This window comes from Erpetoichthys calabaricus, chromosome 11 (genome assembly GCF_900747795.2).
Source record: "Erpetoichthys calabaricus chromosome 11, fErpCal1.3, whole genome shotgun sequence".
In the NCBI taxonomy this organism is placed as follows: domain Eukaryota; kingdom Metazoa; phylum Chordata; class Cladistia; order Polypteriformes; family Polypteridae; genus Erpetoichthys; species Erpetoichthys calabaricus.
The window spans coordinates 65951094-65968603 of record NC_041404.2 but is presented as its reverse complement, the minus strand read 5'-3'; the positions used below and the strand labels follow the sequence as shown (position 1 = coordinate 65968603).

Sequence of the window (17510 nt, the reverse complement as noted above, 5' to 3'; positions counted from 1 at the left end):
ACACTAGTGTCAGTGATTTAAAAGTAAAGCGTTGTCTCCCCAAATTGCACATTGGCTTTTTGTCCTGTCATGACATTACTTCTTCACAAATTGATGACTTTGATTCCTTGCTGAAAGATATAACAGAAATATATGTAGAGCACATCATATTGTATGTGATCTGAGTAATCCAGTACACAAGGTATTTTTTTGAATCATTGCTTTTTTGGGTTGTTTTTGTTTATTCAATACTTGCTTATTGTGCAGTGTTGACTAAACAACAGCAGAAATGCAAAAAGCTCCTGACAACATTTAATGTGACTTGGAAGCCATTATCCATAAGGAGACACATAATATAGGAAAAAACCAAATAGTTGGAAAAAATAGGCATCAGGCACAGTTTGAAATATAATCTAAAAAACAGTGTGCAAAATTTGCAAAAAAGACACTGTAATAATTTATTTGTTCTCTTCTGTGTCGGTACCTATGAAAACATTTTTTGCTTATGTTTAATTGTGATTAACATACAAGGAAGAAGACCTTCTTTAGCATTCCTGCTTGAAATACGGAAACACCCGGAAGCTGGCCCCTCTCCTTGTTATGGTTCCTCTGGTTAAATTGAAAGACACACAAACCACCCTTCCTGCTAGGTCTCCAATTGTAGAGAGATGGGCATGTTTTTATACTCTTGTGTTTTTTTAAGTAAATGTAAACATATCAGAGGAAAAATGTTTAATTTGGGTAAGATTTTATGCATATAAGAAATTTATATGATGTATATTAAGGCAATCTCTCCCCATTTTGTATTACAGATCTGCTTCCACCTGGTGTATGCAATCTGTTGAATCCAGCAACAATCTATGCTAATAATGAAGTGAATCTGGCAGAGGTTGACATCTATGGATTTGACTATGATTATACATTGGCTCTCTACTCTAATGCATTGCACTCCATGATATTCAACACAGCTCGTGACTTTCTTATTGAGAATTACAAGGTAAAGGAACATGAAGGTCAAAGTATGATTCTTTTCTTAAGTAAATATTATGACATGAGATTTATATTAATACAAAAAAAAACTGAAACATGATATGAAATGAGATTTGTATTAATTAAAGTAAATAGAAAGATATTGTAAACCATACAGATAAGCAGAACAGTGTAGTAGAAGTACTGCAGCAGTGAAGTCAAAGTGTTATTTTTCTGTACTCTCAATATCCGAGCTTGTATGAAGATAATACTTCAAAAATATTTAATGTCTTATTTTTAGTAAGTTAAGCATGTATATGTGCATCTCCCTTCCATTCCAAATTCTGTACATACAAGGAAAATACAAGTCTTCAATGAATTGTTTGACTACTTTTTGACAGCATTATTTTCTCTCCTTTTCTTTTTTATTAATAATTAAAACTCAATTTATGTTAATGCTTAGGCATTTGATAAAGTATGGGTGATTTAAACAAGATATTACGTTTTTATATGCAATATTTAAAAAAGTGGGTCTCTGGCTAAAGAATCTGGGCTGGTAACTCAAAGGTTGCCAATTCGAATCCTGTCAGTGACCAAAGGAATGCCACTCTGTTGGGCCCTTGAGCAAGGCCCTTAACCTGCAATTGCTCCAGGGGGCTGTACAAATAGCTGACCCTGCACTCTGACCCCCAAAAAACTTTCTGGAGAGTAGGTTGGGATATGCAAAAAATGACAAATTGTATATGGTGAAAAAAGGATTAAAACAGAAATTCATAATTTTCTTTCTACAGTCATAAAAAGCATAATATATACTATGTTTATAATATATACTATACATTTTCAAGAATTTATTAATCTGTAGGCACATTATGAACCAAATTTGTATTAAAAACACTGTATATATTACCAATTAATTAGTTCTTATTTTTTTTTTTTTTTTTTTTTTTTTTTTTTTTTTAATTTTGAAATTTTTTTTTACATGTGTGCAGCATTATATGGCTCTTAATAGAATTGTGCTATTTAAGAATATATAGTAATGTCTCCTTTTAACAATATTAATATTGCACTGGTCATCTTTTGCTTTGGTTAATACTGTAAATAGCTGCATATTTTTTAACAAAAAATTGGTTTTATTTTGATTGTTTTATTTTCTGTGCACAATAAACTGATAAATGACACAGCTATAGTGAAACCTATACATAGAGCAATGTAGTTTATAAGTAAAAATTAGATGTAGGCTGGTACAGTTAATTATTCAATTTCTAAAATCCCATAGTTAGGAATTTCAGAAATTATTCATGTTTATGTAGCACAAAATGTTCAAAGAAGTAACCTTACTATATCTTTGAGAATTTCTGTTAGAAATTCAATGCAGTAAACACCGTTACTGTTAGACTTCAACCTTTTCTATTTTGAAAGTTTTTATTTTCATTTGCTTTTCAGATGTTGTTAAATAGAATGACGTTTGTCTTTTTTGCAAAAAAACAAAAGCTACCTCAAATTCTGTTCTTTTTAACAGATACAAATTCTTGCAAAGGTTTTGTTGATAACATGCCACTATGCTCCTGATGCCCCTCTTAATCCATGATTCACTTAACTGTCCAAAATAAATAAGGTTGTATTTGTGTAATAAATTAATTTTTTTAGAGGTCCCTAATCTTTGTTTGTTTGTCTTTCATCATTAGCCTGTTTTTAATTTCAGGCTTCCTGTTAGCTAAATTTGAGTGGTGAACTTTTTATATATATAATTATGTCTGTTCCTTCTCTTTTTTGATTATGGCATGTCAAGTACTTTTATTTATTAAAAAAAAAACATACATCAGGAACCTTTTTATGCAAAATATTTTTACAAAAGAGAGTGACCGTCTTAAATTCTGACATTCTGGCCCATTTCCTTAAAAAAATTAAAAAAAAAAAAAAAATCAAACTCAGATTGGAAAAAGTTTTTGATTTGTGAATGCTTGGTTTAATTGAAAGAAAGTTAGGATTCTACATGCCTATAAATTCCGAATCAGGATAGGAGAAAAGAGCACTTTTTCCCCTGCAGCAAATCTGATAATACTACTGGAAATGCCTTGGCAAACTTGAGCTACCATAACCTAGTAAACAGATTAAGAGATGACTGAAACTGCCAGTGGGGTTGCAAGGCAAGCTAATTTTTAGGTGGTCAGTATTCCTGTTTTATTTTATCAACATTTTGCTCTGTCCTTTACACATTGTATTTAAATAAATAAGTCATCACAGTTCTGTGGAGCTTTACAGTTGTCCATATCAACCCAAACTGTTCACAGCATTCCCCCACTACCACCAAAAGTGAAGGTGCGATGTCAGTTCTAGCTTGTTGTCTAGGGTTTTTTTTTTAAAATTTTTTTTATTTTTTACATATATATATACCCTGAATGTCTATTATGGCAGTTGACTTTATTTATCAAATGCATTAATGAAAGCTTTTTCTTTTGTTTCTGTAGTATCCGGAAGGCATCAGAAAGTATGATTTCATCCCTAATTTTGCAGCCAGAGGACTCCACTATGACATTCAAAAGGTAATACTTCAGTGGGTGTTCTAAACACTCAAATGTTATCTTATGTAATTTTAACTTGGTCTACTAGATTAATTATAGTACATCCCTCAGTGGTAATGAGTGAATTTTAGTTTAAAGATTTTACATTAAACATAAGGTGTAAGCAATTGAGTTTGCATGTGGCACCAAAGGTGAAATGGAATGGACAAACTATCATAACAGGTAGTGTGGTCCCCATGATTAAAGTATCAAAGTATAAAGCAAACATTTTAGATTTAATCAGGGTAGGTTCAAACATTGACTTGTTTTGTGATCATAAGTAAGATGGTTGACCTACTTACAGTTGTTGAAGCATTTAAACAATTACACATTTGTAATTTCTAAGTTATTTTAGATAAATGTAAGGATATAATAAGCCCCTAGTATGGTATCCTGGTACATCATGTGCCCTTGACTGACAGGTACCACAGAAATGTCAGTCTTTGTTGGTTGCTTAACATATTTATTTCCCGTTAGTAACATTTAATAATTATTATAAAGTGCCTTTTCCATGACTAAGGCATTTAAATGGATAATCCCAAGAAAAATTAAGCATAGCAAATACTTAAGCTTAGTAAAATTCCTACTCTTCAGCATTAGTCAGTAGCCTGATGTGGAGAAAGTGCCATCCTTAGCCTTTCCCAGAATCATGTGAATTAGAGAACGGAGCACACTATGTGATAAAAGCAAAGCATATCTCTGCAGGTAATTAACAGGTACAATTTAAATGACTTGATATAGTAGTCAGGATTGTATTATAAAATGTAACTTCCATAGTACTGAAATGTACATATAGATAGGCTTAGTTTTGGTGTATGATTTTTCTTCTTTCATTACAGTAGGTTAAATAGTTAATTGAGTGTGTATTTAAACCAGAAATGCCGTTGGAGTTTTGAACTGTGTGGTGAGAGTAAGGAGCATGCTTTTTTGATGCTGAACTGACTGCACCTAAACACAGCCAGATCAATGCCTCTTTAGGGTAAATTTGCATATATTGTGTTTTGCCAAAAAATGTGTATTTTTATGTTTTTGTCGTCCAGTTATGATAAAAATATTGTAAAGTGAGGTGTCATTTGTGTGCTCAGTTAATTACTTTTTCCCCCCTCTCTCTCTTGTACACTGTAAATCTATTTCAAAATTGTAATACATTCTTAAATACTGTGTTTCCCCGAAAGTAAGACCGGGTCTTGTATTAATTTTTGCTCCAAAAGACGCACTAGGGCTTATTTTCAGTCAATGTCTTATATTTATTCATGTACAACAATATACATTTATCCAAATACAGTCGTGTCATCTTCTTCTGGAATATCATCATAACTTTCCACATTCAAACCCTGAATTCCAGCCTGAATTTCTTTCTGCTCCAGCCGCTTTTAGGATCGTACAGGATCAATGTGCGTGCTTTGATGTTTGATGAATGGTTTGATGTGGTGAAGCAAAATGCTGACATACAAATGCATTAGTGGTGCTTTTATATTCAAACGTCGCATATTTCCCAAAGTAATGACACAATATATTTTAAATGTCTCACATACCATTTTCTGTGCCGTCTTTTTTTGCACCTCGGCGTATTTGAGCCACAGAGAGAAAAAAAATAAGGACATAATGAAAATGTCTATTTTGTGATTTAAAGTAAAACTTTTGGCTTTAACCTCAATGTCCACTTTAACCTCATAGTTTACTTTATCATTAAAGCAGACCGTCGTAAACATCCTCTTAAAACTGACCCAGTTGTTAAATCGCTCTGCACTTCTGGGGCTTCCTCTTGACCTGACAGCAGTGGCAAGCAGCATTGAATTCTCTGCACATTTAGAATTCTTAGATTTATACTTGGTATCACTTTCATGATGAAATGCATTAAAATATGTATGTTACATTTTACAGATTAATCATTAACTTTGTTTAAATAATGAATACTGTTAATACTTACACATATGGGGTGGAAGAGCGGTAGCGCTGCTGTCTCGCAGGGAGTCGTGTCCCTTGTGGTCCCTGCCTGGAGTTTGCGTGTTTTCCTGGTGGGTTTCCACGGTGGGCTCAGTTTTCCATCCAAAGACATGAAGATTTGGGGATTTGGTGAAGCTACAATGACGCCAGTGTATGTGTGTGTGCTTGTGTTTGTTTACCTTGTGAAGAGCTGATGCCCCGTCCAGGGATTTTGTTTCTGTCTTGCGCTGATGCTGCTGGAATGGGCACATCCCCGAATTGATGGATGTAATCATTAAACATCCTTCAGAGATATTGTGGCAAGGTGTCCTCAGAATTTAATGGACGTTTTGGGCCACATGTCACATTGCGTGAAGTATAAACCTGGCCTTAGGCGCTTACTTTTCAGCTGACGATCTTGACTAGGGCTTATTTTTGGGGTAGGGCTTATATTACAGGGCAGCCTGAAAATCATGCTAGGACTTACTTTCGGAGTAGGTCTCATTTTTGGGGAAACACGGTATGAAATAACAATAAACAAATATTTCCCTGATGTACAGTAATTATTTATATATTGTTTTATGGATAAAATGTATTTTTTTATTATTTTTTATTTTTATAATGCACTTTGGTAGTTATTTAAAAAAATAGAGCACATTTTCACAGGGGAAGGTTTACAAATGAAAATCAAAATAGTCTCAACACCAGCAGGTTGACAGTTTTTCTATAAATTTCTGCTTTAGAAATCATGATGTACAAGCATGGCTGTTAGAAACAGTACTCTGTTTTAATTAGTGTTTCAGGTCCCATTTGTATAACTACTGTATGTTGAGAACAGACCTTATTGTTAACAGGGTATCCCTAAGTGAGATTTAGCTAAATAAATCAAACTAGCGAACCCGCGGCGTAGCATATGCCGCATAATTATGTATTGATGGGTGAACACTTCCTGAACGACACAGTTGTCCAAATAGAAGTGAAAATAAAATTGAGCCCGGTGCATTCTTTAACTGCATTTTCTGCCTTGTAGCGCAGTGGTAGTGTTGCTGGTTAACACTAAGGAGACTGTGGAAGATTTTGGGTTTGCTTCCCGGTTCCTCCCTGTGTGGATAGCGCTTTGAATGAAGAAAGTGAACATTTGCAAAATCCGTAACGGTGCATTCAGTAAGTACAATGCACATGCGTTTAATTTGTCGGCCACTTTTTGCCAGCCATCTTTTCTGGTTTGGGCTGATTTTGCAGTGTTACCGCTTGTGCATATTAAATGTTGAAATCCTTCGAGGAACGAATTAACACCAACCCACCCACACACACACACAGCTTGTGTGAAAAAATGCGCCCGTACTTTCATAATTTTGTTGCAGCCTATTAACTGTTTTAGACGCTGCATTCATCAATTCACATCCGCGACAAACATGCCTCTTTTTACATGGTCCTGCTTTGGTGGGCAGGAAACGTTTTCCATGTTCCTGCAGGACCATCTAAGAAGACGCATGTTTGTCGCGGAAACGAATTGCTGCATGTAGCGTGTAAAACAGTTTGGTATGGTGCACGCGGTCGTGCGTCGTAAGCGAAAAGTCAACGTGGCTCAGAGGTGCATGTGTACTGTAGCCCAGACGAAGATAAATGACAGTGTTTTTTCCCCAGTCGACACGTCCTTGTTGGTGGTGCATGGCTCTGCGAGTTGTCGTCGTAATCCAATGGTCTTAGAGTTGGTGGCCGTGGTTCCTTCCTGCGTGCGCCATGGGCGGCTTACTTGTCGGCGGCTTAGTGAATCCACGCCCCTTCCGGCGTGCTTTCCATGGGTGGCTACTTCTCTTCCGGCTTAGTGAATTATATATATAGATACTCTCTTCTTTTGTCTTTTTGTAGGGTTTGTTGATGAAGATAGATGCTTTTCATTATATCCAGCTGGGAACTGTATACAGGTTTGTGCCAAAAATTATTTTTGCACAGTCTACTATTAATGTGTTATAAAAAAAAATCAAAAATTGCTGGAGGTGGCTTTATGTACACCATAATATTTTTATAATTTACTGGAGGTTATTTATAAAGTACAATATTCTAATGTCATTATCAAGTTAAAATTTAGATTCTTTTGAACTGAAATAACTTTTAATCCTTGGTCTTGTTGATCACTGCAGAATGTTTAAATATATTGTGACTGTCTGTGATTGAAAGTTCACTTTGATTATTCGTTCATTGTTCAGTACTTGTTCCGTTTTTGTTTTGATTTCAATTTACTATAGAGGTCTTCAGCCAGTGCCAGATAAGGAAGTCTTGGAACTTTACAATGGTACACACCATGTTCCACTTAATCAAGTCAGTGGATTCTATGGCAAGGTAAAGTAATGCATCTGCCAATGCTCTGTTTTATACTGAAATGACATTGGACTCTTCCCAACACAATATGCCCAATTATCTTTAGAAAGAAAGGTACAGAACCTTACTCTCACTGCTGAAACTGTTTACTTTTCACTGTCTCCTCCTTTGTCACAGGCTGTTATCCTTTGCTCCAGCTTCCACTTTTTTCATTACCCTGACCATAATGCCTGCCCCAAGCCAGTATTGTCATGCACATCCTTCTTCATTTGTTATTTTCACGTTTTTTGCCTTTCTGTGGTAACTTCTTATTGCTAAGAAATTAAGCTCTGTTCATTTGTACAGTAGATGTTAATTTTACCTTTTTTCTTTAAGCAATCTATTGCACAAAGCCATTATCAGTGCACAACATAAACCTAGAATGCTTGAATCATTATTATTGTGAACATTCCTCTCGCCAAAAAAAATAAGTAAAATCCTTCATAAGCCTTGTTATTTTATTATTATTATTTCCTAGATCTCTGACCAACATGAAGAATGCTGCCACTGGTCTTTGCTAGAAAAACAAGATTCCACCTCCTATATATCTGTTGTATTCAGTTGGTACAACTAGACCACTTTGGATATTGCCAAGTACAAACAATATCAAAATTTTATTTCTCTGTTTCTTCTCATATTTCGCTAGATATCATAAGGAAATTTTTGTCAGTCTGTAACTATCAGTCATACAGTACCCCCCCGAAATTTGCGGGGGTTACGTTCCTAGAGCACCCGTGGATTGTGAAAAACGCGAATTATAGATGTGGTTAAAAAAAATGCCTATTTTTATAGTTTAAACCCTAAATATGCCCCCAAAACACTTCAACTTCATTTCAACCTCAGCTCAATACATTACCTAAAAAAAAAAAAAAGAATGTATAGGTAAACCCGTATAATGTACAGTACTGTACTGATAAGTCACCTGCAGTGCTAGAATGTAAAATACAGATGTTAACGTTATATGTACTATAATTCGTGCAAGCATGTTTTCATTTAGAAGCCTTAGAAGGTGCAGGGCGTTTTGACGGCATCTTGGGGCTTTAAGCTTTAAACTGCCACATACTTGGGGGTTAATGCATCCCTGGATGCCAAATACTTTTTTGCTGCACTTTTTAAGAAAACGTCATAATTCACAAAGAAAAAGTAAAATTTTAATGGAACACATTTTTTTCATGCAAAGAGCATCACAATTTTTGCAACACTGATCATTTTACACACTGCCAATGAACTGTAAAAACTATTAAAAAAAACTACTGGAACAATATGTACAAGGTGGAACTGACGCCATTGATGAAATTCAGTAAATCACCGAGCCAATTGCACTTGAACTGGCTGCATGCAAGCACACAGAGGCCAACGCTGATGACTGCAGGCTGGTCTAGTGCTGGTCTAGTGCAGCGGCTCAGTCCCAGAGACAGTGAGGCTGCAGGGGCCGGCAGTGGTCATGAGCAGGCTGCTCAATGAATGTACGGCACTGACTGATCAGCTCTGCTGTGCTGGTAAATTGCACTGGGAACCGACTATAGCTGGTTGTGGCATTTAATGAATGTACATGGCTGAATATACTCTGCTCCTACGTGCTGGCAAATGGCACTGAGAAACGACTATAGCCGGTTGCGTTGGTTTATGGGTTAAGAAGAACAAAACGGAAAACACAAGAACACTCAGCTGGAGATGCATCACAGGGCAGCAGTCAATCAGCAGCAAGGAGAAATGAATAACGCTGTAGTGGTCCGGTGCTGCGAAGATTTACACCGTCGAGAAGACAGCGATTTATTTATTTTTATGGTGGAGATTCCAGGGACGCGCACAGCCTTGGCCCGACCCGCACGCACTCACAGAGACAAAAACAAAGCAAACCGGTAATCAAACAGCAAATAAAGAATGTAATGAAAACAACGATAACACCCCTGTTCCCCTTACGGTGATTTATACATTAAATACAACAAAGCACAAACAAAACACAGTAAAGTCCATGAAAAATGGCAACGGATGAAATGTAATGATGAAGGTAGATAGTCCAGAGATCTGCATGTTGAATGGAAATGTAAAGATAGTCCTACCAGCAGTTCCTGAAATGGTGAAGATGGGTGGACGGGTTCGGGAACGCTTCTTTCTTCGCAGGATGACAATGAATCCACTTATAGTCCTCATGTACACAGGCAGACAATTCAGACTTCAACCACGAAACGATCTAGGACAAAACGAATAAGTACAGCTAACCCAACAGAAAGCAGGCAGAGAGACAGGAACTTGAAACACAAATTACAAAATCTTTTTTTTTTTTTTTTTTTTCTTTTGGTCACCGGCCCCCTTTTTAAAAGCCATGCTGACCTCCTTTGACCCCAACAGCCCCTGCACCCTCAGCAGAAGACCAGTCAGAGCCACTGCAGGGACTGCTGGGAGTTGCAGTTTCAAATTCTAGTAGAGTACAACGCTCTGGGATTGACTACTTTTACCATCCCAAGCCGCGTTTTCCTCTGTGGTTGCTTCCTGTTCTCTCTACAGTGCAGTATTGCCATGAAAAAAGCCATAGAAAATTGCGGAGGATATTTGTGGTTTCCGCTAACAATTATTAGTTGCGTTCTAAGGAAAAATCCGCAAACAACTGAGGCTGCGAACCCTGAACCGCGTCTTCGCAGGGGTCTACTGTACTTGAAATAACAATATCATCCTCACCTTGAATGTATTGGTGTATCCTGCAATTATTGTTCTTCTGTTTTTTTTTTTTACTTTGTCATCCCTCAATAAGTATTGTCATGCCACTTCCTTTACCTTTTGTTCCTTTGTGTATAGATATGTAAAAGTAATTAACCTTTATTTATTTTTTGTTAAGCGCATTGACCTGTTTGTTACAATTTCCAGTCACACTCCCTTTCATTCATTTTAAAACTGAATTTTACCTTTTCATTGTTTTTGCTACACACTGGCCTCTCCACAGTGCATCAGGTTAAGAATAGGTTTTGGACTCCTACGATTGGTTCAGAGGGTCTATATTATAACATTTTACAGAGTCCAAGCAAATTTTTAAAAAACTGCCACAAATAGCTATTGCTTTTTAGTTATTTTTATGTTGTTATTAATCAATTTTATGTGTGTACAGGGCCCCAAGATGAAGCAGTTCATGGATATTTTTTCAATTCCTGAAATGACACTGCTGGCTGTTGCTAATGATTACTTCATTAGCAACAATATTGAATATGATCCAGTTCACCTGTACAAGGATGTGTCGGTAAGTTATTAAACTTGTGAAAAAGCTAGTGGCTCCTTAAAGATATTAATCACTTTCCAGAGTTTCTTTTTTTGATTATATTCAGTATATACTATATTGTTGTTGATCTACTGTAAAACAAATAATACCCGATACAAGTATACTTATTTAAAGAACCAGTCTTGATTAGTTTAAACTAAATAAAGCAAACAAACAAGAGAAAGTCTTTTAAGTGTTGCTCTTTAAACGAGTTTTACTATAATATATATATATATATATATATATATAAAGCAAGCTATAGTAGTCAAATGAGAGATGTGGTTTAAATTATGAGTTATTTACACAGGAATAGAATCAGTGTTGTTGTTCTTTTTTTTTTCCCCTCCCCTCTCCCTTTTGTTTGTTTTTGTTTTATTTAGCCTTTCCAAGTTTTGAGTACAGAGTGTCTCTGTCAGATAGTCATCTTCATTTTTAAACTACTTGCTTTCCTCAAAAAAAAAAATACTGGAATGAAGATGTAAAAGCATTCAGTAATTATGTGCTGATTCTCGGAGCCATGTTTGTGATTTGAAAATCCTTTGACAATTTAAGGAGTTGAAAGGAAAGGTCAGCATTTCTAATCCAGAAGCTCTTTTAAAATTCCTGTCGAATACAGAGGCTAACACAATTAAACCTTGTTTATTTGGATCTGGGTGAAAGGGCATCCTTTTTCTGTTGTGATTACACAATCTGGTTCTTTTTTTTTTTCTTTAATTTCAAGAGGTCTACTTCTGCTTTAACATGTCTGTCCTTGGCTTAAGCTTGAATTTGAAATAGCTTTGTGTTCTGTGATTTTTGCAACAGTAATCAAGTTTTACACATTAATGACTAAATTAATGCAATTTGGTATTTCCTGTCTTGCAGTCATGTTTTTTCAGACTTGCAGTTTCAAGTACTTTTAATTTGGTTTTCTAAAATGACTTTTGTGTGAATACTCATACATTCACTTTTTGTCCTTGGTCCATTACCTCTTTTGTTAGTCAGTTTTTATTGGGCACCTTCCCAGAAAGTACTTTATCATGTTTGTGCAGAATAGTTGAATGACAACTGTTTATTTAGAGTGAAAAGTATATAATTATTTTTGGCAGTGGTAAACCTGGTGGACCTTAGTAACAGTTGTGACTATACTGTATATATAACTGTAAATGTTTCTCAAGCTTGCACATGATTCAGCCTTCTTGCTAGGTGCTTAGATTGCAACGAGAAGCCTGCCTTCCTTCCTTGAAGTGTAAGCTTAATGAAGTACTCGGCAACCCCTTTGTTTCACCACTTGTGACGTACTTTGTCCTCTAGCCCTGTGTTAACTGTAAATTATGTTTTTGCTTTGTGCACACAAACATGTGCACGTTACGTAATTCTTTCAACATTTCTATGATCATACTAATTCTGCATGTTTTAAGGGGACAAATTGTATTTGCCACTTCAGCTAAATGTGCAAACCGCAGATTGTTCCTGTGTTGGTGATGCAGGTGCGTTGCTCTAGCCATTTAGAAAGGAAGTTAAGATTAATGTTTAGCAGAGCTGAAATTGTTTAGAAAACTAAGAGTTTTTTTTTTCCTCCCATATTCTTTACTGTGTGTAATGTTATTTAAAGGAAAATTATATTTTCAATATGTTATTTACTCCTTCCAGCTTGTAGTGATGGCCAATAAAAACATTTTTATCTTATGTTTTTTATGGAGAACGGCAATAAAATTTGTGATGGAACTGGCATTTCTGGAGACCAACACTGAACAACAGCAAACAATATCAAAAGTGTCCTTGAAAAAACCTTGTGTTACTTGTGTCGTGTAATTCATTTGTCATGTCATCCAATCAAACGTGCAAAACACTTTGCATTTTTTTTTTTTTAAACTTTATCTTCCTGATCAGTCAGTTGTTATATGTTGCTGGTTATGCCAGATTAAAATACATATCGGTCTCTCTTTCTCTCTAGGATACTATCCGAGATGTGCACATCAAAGGTTACATGTACAAATGGATCATGCAGGATCTAGGTGAGTACAACGTATTGTAGATTGTATATTTACGTTAATTTGTAATGCAATTCTTGTTTTGTGCCCCACAGGTTTTATTCCCATTATGTTGTTTTTTATTTCTATTTCTTGAAGGAGTAGTAATTGTTTAATATGGGGTTGTTTTTTTATTTTGTTTAAAATATTAAAAACCAGTGATGCCTTCACATTAAAACCTGTTCATGTTAGACACGGGGGAATATGGCAAAACCGTGATTGATCTTCGTATGTATTTACTTTTTTGAGGGAACTATAATTTGTTTCAGATTGGTTACATTTTAGGATTATCACCATGTACCTTAAACAGTCACTTTATTAGATACATTTGCCTTGCCTATATAGTTGATCACTGTTCATACGTGCAGAGAATGCTGTTTAGAGCATGTAGGTACCAGTGGATTTCATGTTGCTGCATTTGAGGGCAACAATGGGCAAGAGTTAAGTTTTTGAAAGTGTAATGATTTCAGTACCGGCTGCGCTGGAAAGCATTTCCCTATAAAGGTGTTCTTACTCAGGATTTCACTTGTGATATGGTCGTTCAGGAATGACAACAGTTATCTATTTGTAAATCTTTTTCAGAGTATAACTGTAAATTAATTTCACGTCAATGCCATTCCAGATCACCATATTTTATTCCTTTTGGGCATTTGTGGGATGAGATGGAACAAATTTCGAGTCGAAACTCCCATCAATATCCTATTTTAAAATTGCTGTTAGCCATTATACTTGGGTTATACTTACACTTAAACTGACAAATTCAGGCTCAATTGTGGGTTATTGAGGGACTTGCAGTATAATAGGTGTACCTGATAAAGTGGCCAGACAATGTGGATGCAGTAGTAATTTAGATTAGTGCAATATTTTGTTAAGTATGATGCTTGTTAAGTCTTCTTAAACTTGCTGCAGAGGAAGCATTTCAGTCAAGACATTTGTCGAGTAGTTTAGATGAGTATTATTGTCTGTTTTAATGCTGAAAACTAGAAATGTAACTAATAATTTTCAATTAAGAAAATCTGTTTAGTCCTTCATGAAATAAAAAACCTTCTACCTCCTTTTCCCATCCCCAAGCTGAGCCCCGAGTGAATTGTCCTCTCGACTCCTTTTGTTGAACAGGGTGAACCCAATATGTACAATTGCAACATTGATGACACCTGCTCTTCAGTACTGTCATCACCAGGATTAAAAACACTAAACTTAATAGAAGACATTCTGGAGACCACAAGAATCGCCTCACAACATAACACCTCACAGTTTACAAAATGGAAATTATGTCAATTATATTTTCCCTGCAGAAAGCTCCTTGCGTGAAAATGCTCAAACACCTGAAATGTGCCTGAACAGTAATTGAAAAATGCTTGCAAAAAGTCATTAATAAGCTTGAAAAAAGCTAAACAAAACACTGGCAATTTAGAGCGCTGAAGTGGGAATGGGCCCAATGGTGCAGCAAACATTTAGACAGTAGCATACAAAAATGGTCAGCAAGGAAAAATATATTTAAAAGTGTTGAATAATGAACAGCCTTTGAAAAATTCTGAAATGCTTCACTTTGCAAACCTTTACAGAATCTTTAATTTGTCATTCAGTTCAGATAGTTTCAGCTGACATTTTCAAAGTGTAAAAAAAAAAATAAAAAATAATCCAAAGTGGAACTGAACTGTTTTAAATGTAGATTGGTATCCTGCAGTGCCTCCTGAGGTGTTTCTAGAAAGAAAGTTTCTACCAAATTGAATTTTTTAACAACTAAAGGTCTCCCTTAATGCTTTCATACCAATACTTAACTTGGAGCATAGGCAAAAGTCAAAACAAATGCTTCATTTTTTTCTCATTGTTAAGTTGAAAGACAAGCCAATTTTACTCCATTGCAGAGATTAATTTTTAATACTAATATGGTGAACCAGACTGCAAGTCAATAGAGTTTCATACATTTAGAGTAAAAACATTAGATTTGTGAAACTGATAATCAGTAGTTTATCTGTTGTTAAGATAATGTACTTCAATCGGGTAGAGAAGTGTGTGCTCATGTTTTCATACTTTTTTTTTTTTTTAAATTCCTTCCCTTTTCTTCTCCCTGTCTCTCAGAGAAATATATTCTTCGAGGGGATGAAACCTATGCTGTGCTTCACCGTCTTGCCAACAATGGAAAGAAACTTTTTCTCATCACAAACAGTCCCTTCAGCTTTGTGTGAGTGCAATAGCTGCAATATTATGGATTTTGCTGCAAAAGCTGAATTGTTTTTAGAAGGGTAGTAGAGAAAGTAGTCCAACACTTTCCAGCCTACTACAAAAACATAATTAAAACAAGACCTGTCAGTATTTTGGAGCGCTGATAGAAAAAGTAGCTTTGCTGTCTTTGGCTAAGTTAATATGAAGGAGACGATCTAGAAGTTTGTTTCTGTAATGTCCTAACCAAGTTAAGCGTAATGTTTACACTTGGAAAACAATAACAATATGTAGTAGCTAATGCTTGTCCTGTCTCTTTTTTCTTAAACAGTGCTTCAATTTGCAGTCTATAGCTTGTTATTTAGAGGATACTAAAAGCATGTTTTTGATGCTGGAGATGGGGTTAGTTTGTAGGGTGAGTGTTTCTATTTGAAGAAGTACTTGGAGCAGAGTTGAGAAAAGGAAATGAGTGGTTAGAGATAATTAAGCTATTTAACTAAAATGTAACTGTTTATTGGCAAAATAAAACTAAAGAAAATGAAGTAAAATGTTTTATACAGAATTAACTTTGTTAATTGTTTTTGTTTTTGCCCTTCAGTGACAAAGGCATGAATTATATGGTTGGAAAGGATTGGAGAGATTTTTTTGATATCATCATAGTCCAGGCTGATAAACCCCATTTCTTTAATGACTGTATTAAGTAAGTTTTTCAATCAAAGTAACAATTCATGTTATGTCTAAGGGGATATTGTGTAGTAATGAAATTTTATAAGTGTTAATTTAGAGCAGGCTCTAAAAAAAAATTAACTAAAAAGATTTTTCTAATGTTCATCCATCTAAAACAGGAGAATTTACTTCATAGAACAATATTATTACTGTAATACTTTTTACTTTTATTTAATCTGTTTGACCTTACGGGATCCAAGTTTGTAGCCTACTGGTGTAGACTCCAGTGCCTTAGCATTTGCACCATATGAGCTGAACAAATAAACTGCCAGCCAAATCATTGTTAATGTTTTTCATTTTCCGTTTTTTTGAGAAGGAAGTGACAAGATTGTAAAACTGTTTATTTTAATAATGCAAAATTAGTTCTAATCAAACCTTAAAATATCTTATAATTTGATTTCAAGTCCAAAACTTATTTCTATAGAAAATAACCTAAAAAAGGGCTTAAAGATGTTCATTACTTCTTACTTTTCTAGACCTTTTCGGCGGCTTGACAGGAATGGTGACTTGCAATGGGACAAAATCAACAACCTTGACAAGGGTCAGATTTACAAACAGGTTAGTTTCCTCATTATTTGTGGTTTGCAAAAATGTTTATAGCCTCTACACATTAATGATATAGGTTAGAGCCCAATTAAGGAAAACAACAGCAACATAGATCTTTTAAAGAAAGAGATTCCCTGCTCTTTTGATAATTACTGTCCTAATAATTATCCTAAGTTGTTATAGTCACACTTTCTATATGCTTATGGTGCATTCACAATTCTCTAGGAAATGCAAGATTGAATTCCCTTGTAAGTGCTTGTTTCAAGTGGCGAGAGTTTAGAGAGAGTTTTGTTACCTGAGCACTTTGACTTTTTTTTTTTTTTTGAAAAAAAAAAAAAAAAAAACTTGACCAGTCCCTACATTTCCTTGTGTCAAAAAGTAAAAACTGTTGTGTCATTGTTTTTCTTGCAAAAAACAGAGCTATTTTTTAAATTGGTTTTTGTGTGGATAGAGCCACAGTAAGTCAATAGTATCTTTGCACTCATCCTGAAATGCACATAGTCTGGACTATGTCAGAAAGTGTGCTAGCATAAATGCTAAATGAAAACTATCATAGCATTGCATAGAATGCTGCAAATTTATTCATTTTATTTAACAAAATTTGCTAATTGCTAATTTGCTTTAAAATACTTTATCTTTTTAAGGAAAAATTTTCTGCTATGGTAATGGTTTATCAACATTAAAGCATAGATTTTTATAAATGGATATGGGTTCATTTCACCCGTCAAAACACTTCATTAATAGTTGTCTGCCAGCCTTATCCATGGGTTTCTCATCCGGAGTTTTGGCATCCACAGTTTTAACTCGCCCTAATTCTAAATTATTTTTAAAAAATTATTATGTGCTGTACTGCCAACTAAATACGCACAAGAAACATATGCAGGCTGATGCTGCTGAGGCATTGTATACCTAAGCCCAGCCAACCCTCAGTTCCACTGTATCAGCCCTTGTGTTCGCTTCATGCACGCAGTTGTCTGTATGCATTTATGTAAGTCCTGAGCTTCTGTGGCAGATCCT

At 35.2% G+C, this 17510-nt stretch overlaps 1 protein-coding gene across 1 annotated transcript in view; it reads left to right on the top strand.

Moving 5' to 3' along the window:
- The window catches only part of nt5dc2 (5'-nucleotidase domain containing 2), a 44582-nt gene that overhangs the window by 11803 nt on the left and 15269 nt on the right, over window positions 1–17510 (top strand). Inside the window, exons 2-10 of the mRNA XM_028813253.2 lie at window positions 792–976; window positions 3417–3491; window positions 7308–7363; window positions 7685–7778; window positions 10900–11028; window positions 12983–13043; window positions 15141–15243; window positions 15820–15921; window positions 16424–16505. Of these exons, the coding sequence (XP_028669086.1) occupies window positions 792–976; window positions 3417–3491; window positions 7308–7363; window positions 7685–7778; window positions 10900–11028; window positions 12983–13043; window positions 15141–15243; window positions 15820–15921; window positions 16424–16505 (887 nt within the window). The remainder of the gene's footprint in view (window positions 1–791; window positions 977–3416; window positions 3492–7307; window positions 7364–7684; window positions 7779–10899; window positions 11029–12982; window positions 13044–15140; window positions 15244–15819; window positions 15922–16423; window positions 16506–17510) is intronic.